The sequence below is a fragment of the Populus nigra genome, chromosome 9 (genome assembly GCF_951802175.1).
Source record: "Populus nigra chromosome 9, ddPopNigr1.1, whole genome shotgun sequence".
Taxonomy (NCBI): domain Eukaryota; kingdom Viridiplantae; phylum Streptophyta; class Magnoliopsida; order Malpighiales; family Salicaceae; genus Populus; species Populus nigra.
The window spans coordinates 3087500-3091465 of record NC_084860.1 but is presented as its reverse complement, the minus strand read 5'-3'; the positions used below and the strand labels follow the sequence as shown (position 1 = coordinate 3091465).

General features: G+C 32.6%; 1 protein-coding gene across 1 annotated transcript; it reads left to right on the top strand.

Moving 5' to 3' along the window:
- Positions 1–315: 315 nt before the first annotated feature.
- On the top strand, positions 316–3263 carry LOC133703424 (uncharacterized). The gene is made up of 5 exons (XM_062127913.1): positions 316–1526; positions 1643–1766; positions 2031–2360; positions 2442–2552; positions 2643–3263. The coding sequence occupies exons 1-5, from the start codon at positions 976–978 to the stop codon at positions 3171–3173; spliced, it is 1647 nt and encodes a 548-aa protein (XP_061983897.1). The 5' UTR covers positions 316–975; the 3' UTR covers positions 3174–3263.
- The last annotated feature ends 703 nt before the right edge of the window (positions 3264–3966 follow it).

The window sequence follows — 3966 nt, the reverse complement described above, 5'->3', positions numbered from 1 at the left end:
GGACGGTTATTAAGACAACTGCTAGAAGTCGTTATAATGTTGACATGGGTGAATTTATTGAAGATGCCAACAATGTGAGATCATTTGATGTTGATCAATCAGATGAGATTTCTCAATCATGTCGTGTCTTTCCTACTCAAACACTTGATGATCCAAATATACTTGTTGAACCATCTTATTATGAAGAAATCGGGCAACATGAATTGATTCAACTTGACATGAATTGGGGAAACAGAGATGATGAAGATGAAGATGAAGATGAAGAAGAAGAAGATGATGGTGATGGTGATGGTGATGGTGATGGTGATGAAGAAGAAGAAGATGATGATGATGAGGATGATTGTTATGGTGGTGATGGTTAGGAATGATGATAATAATGAGTAGCACAAGTTAATTATATTTTGTAGTATATGTAATGAATTATCTTTATTATATGTATGAATGATTTCATATTATTTGACAATATTTAGGCTGTCAATGTTTTTTTTTTTTTTTATATTCAAGTGTGGGTTATGCATCACATTACATAAATCATTTTCATTCACCTTTGAAACCATTTATAACCTTTCAAGTATCAATCTTTAAATTGTGATTCTGATGTTATATTTTATTTTGTGATTCGTTTTCTTGCTTACAGATGCTGAAGCGTGAAAGAAAGGGTTCTTCCTACTCAATGTTTTGATTTATAGGACCAAACATCAAGGTAAGCATACTCATAAATTTTGATTTTTGCTTAATTAATTATTTAGATTATTATTTTTATTATTGTTTGTGGTAATTGGCTTTTGACAATTTAAACTTCATGGCTGAGTTTTGTCAATGAGATGTAACAGTTTGTTTTCATTCTAGTTATGGCAATCTTGGGAAAATATCTGTGAATTTTTTGTTCCTGATAGTTTAACTATGAACTAATTTATTGTTATGTTGTATAAATTGCCATATTCTAAATGTTAGTTATTTTTTCTGGTTTTTAGCATGCCTCGACGAGGATCCATATTAGATTCTAGGAGTGACAGGTCCACTTCTAGGAGTGACAGGTCCACTTCATCCAAGTCATTTCAAACTACATCAAGGCATAATAACAAAGGATCCACATTTCATCAACCTGTGTATCAGAACGCAAATGAGTATTATATACCTACTTTGGGGAGTACACATCCTCCTCAACATGATTATGGGAGGGTTGATTCATATCAATATTGTGAGGGCTTTCGTTTTCAAGATTTGCTTCAAACTCAAGGAGGTTTCTCTCGAGATAATCAACTTGTTTATGGAGGACATAATTTATATGGGAGTTATGGGAGAGTTGAAGGTAATGATGATGATGTGAACATTAGAAATGAAGATGAGGGAGACGGTAGTAATGAGAGAGGTGTATGTGATGAGGATCACGATGGTGTTCCATCATATCACGGTTCAACATCTTCTCCATACAATTATGATCAAAGTGTTAAAAGGAAGGGTTTTGACACGTCAATAGATCCAATAACAAGAAAAAAGGAGCTTTGTTTGTATGGAACAACCGAGTAAGTTCAAACTTTCAATAACTAACTTATTAAGGTTATATTTTCAGGTATGAAAAAAATTACTTATTATTGTGTAATTATTTGTTTAATATAAGTTTGTTATTATATATTTTCAGGTTCAATAATGCATCGTGTGGTCGTGCAATCGGAGATATTTTGAGGTCCAATTTTAAGGGAGCATGGCACTCTTGGGAAAAAGTAGATTCAATGTGCAGGGATGAACTCTTTAAAGAGTTTAAGGTAAGAACCAACACTAATTGTCATAATATTCTTTTTAATTTTGATAACTTTAATGTAGAATTATAAAAATTATCAACTAAATAGCTATGATTGATTTGTGTTATAATTTGTTCTTATTTCTTGTTTACTCTTTAATATCATTTAATTTCTTTAGTTATTATATCATCTTGCAAATTCTGAACAAGATAACACAATATGATTAATTATTTATATAATTTGAAATTTTGTGCACTCTTTTTACTTGGTATATATATTATTTGGTAGAAAAAATATTCCTTTCCTGAGGAAGATGAGTCGATTGTTCGTAATATTTGGGAAGATAAGGCTAGGATAGCTTTGAATCAACAATTGACCCGAGCTCGCAAGAAAGCCATGTCAAAAGAAAACACTACAAATATTATAGATTGTCTTGATAAAGGTCCTGCCTGGATAAACAATGATGACTGGAATCAAATGATCAAAGATGTTTGGTCCACCCCTGAATTTCAAAGGAGATCTGAATCTGCTAGGAGGAATCGATTAACCAAAACAGATGGCAAAATAAGCACTCATTCTGGAGGAACAGTGTCATTTGCATCATATCGAGCTAACATGGTAAGGATTTTTTTTTAATGCTTAAGATAATAAATTAAAATTTGTATATTTATCTTTTATAATATTTATTAATCTTGAAAGCAAGAGGAAGCTGGTGGAAAAGAACCTCCATGGGATGATGTCTTTACAGCTTTGCATCAAAGTACTAAGCAATCTGGTAGCTTTATCGACAACAAGTCTAAAAAAGTGGTTGTATGTATTTTTATTTGATTATTTCTTAATATAACTTAAGTATTATTCAACATTCAAATTAATTTATTGTTGCATGTATTTTATTTGTAGGAAAATTATAAAATGGAGATGATTTCAAAGTATGGAACTGATCGGGAAAATCATCCTTCATTTGATGGAGCAGCTTGGTGTGTGGCTTCAGGAGGAGTTACAAAGGGTAGGGTATATGGTGCACCTCGTATGCCAAAATCAAAAGTTAGTACAAGCTCTTCATCACATTCCTACTCGGTGGAGTCATCATATCCCAGTTCATCGTATCGAGCATTGCAAAAGGAGATAAAGGATAAAGAAGAGGAGATAAAGAAAAAAGATGATTTTATTCTTGAAATGAAACGGCAGATGGATTCCATGAAAGAATATCTTGTGAACAATCTTGGATACCATGGTGGGACATCAAATATTGATCAAGGTATGCCACCACCTTTGACTCCATCAATACCGCCACCTATGGCTCCTCAGATAATGACACCTATGGGTCCTGCATTTCAACCAATTTTTAGACCTACACCTCGACCTTTATATCCTGCTCAATCTTCTGTTGATCCACAATATCATGGTTCGTCTTCGCAACCAGCACCATGATTGTATTTTTTGTTGTTTTTTTTTATTGTATTTGAACTTAATTGTATTAATGCAAGTTTAACTAAATTTTTATAATATGAATATTATTTTTATTTTGTTTTTTATTAATGATATAATTAGTTTTAATATTAATTAATTTATGTTGGTTATATATATTCTACAATTTTTAAATTATTGATAAATAATTAAATAAATAAATTAAAAGTGATTTTAATAAATAAATAAAAATTTGATTTAATAAAAAAACAAAATGCATGAATCAGCAACGGAGAATCCGTTGCTGATTCACAAAATGAGCAACGGATTTGTCCGTTGCTGATTTGGCAGCAACGGATAATCCGTTGCTAGTTTTGCAACGGATTATCCGTTGCTAAATGTCAGCAACGGATTTTCCGTTGCTGCCAAATCAGCAACGGACAAATCCGTTGCAAAAAAATCAGCAACGACAAATCTGCATCCGATTTGTGCTGTTGCTGATTCCGTTGCTAAATTGTTTTAGCAACGGATGTTAGTTTTATTTGCAACGGAATCGTCCGTTGCTAATTACTCCATTTTTTAGTAGTGGATGAATGTTGCATTTGCTTTGCCTTGCCTTTCAAGATTCCTTAGAAAAGCTAGGAAAGATAAAGAAAGGCAAGTGCATCAAAAGAATCTTGATCTCTTTTAAATCTTTCAGGGTCGATCGAGTTAAATGTTGCCAGAGCAAAGTTCAGTGTATCCAATGGAAAGTTGATTGGTTTGACTCGTGAACGCCCCCATCATTTGTCCTGAGCACCGAGTTTAAATTAATGCT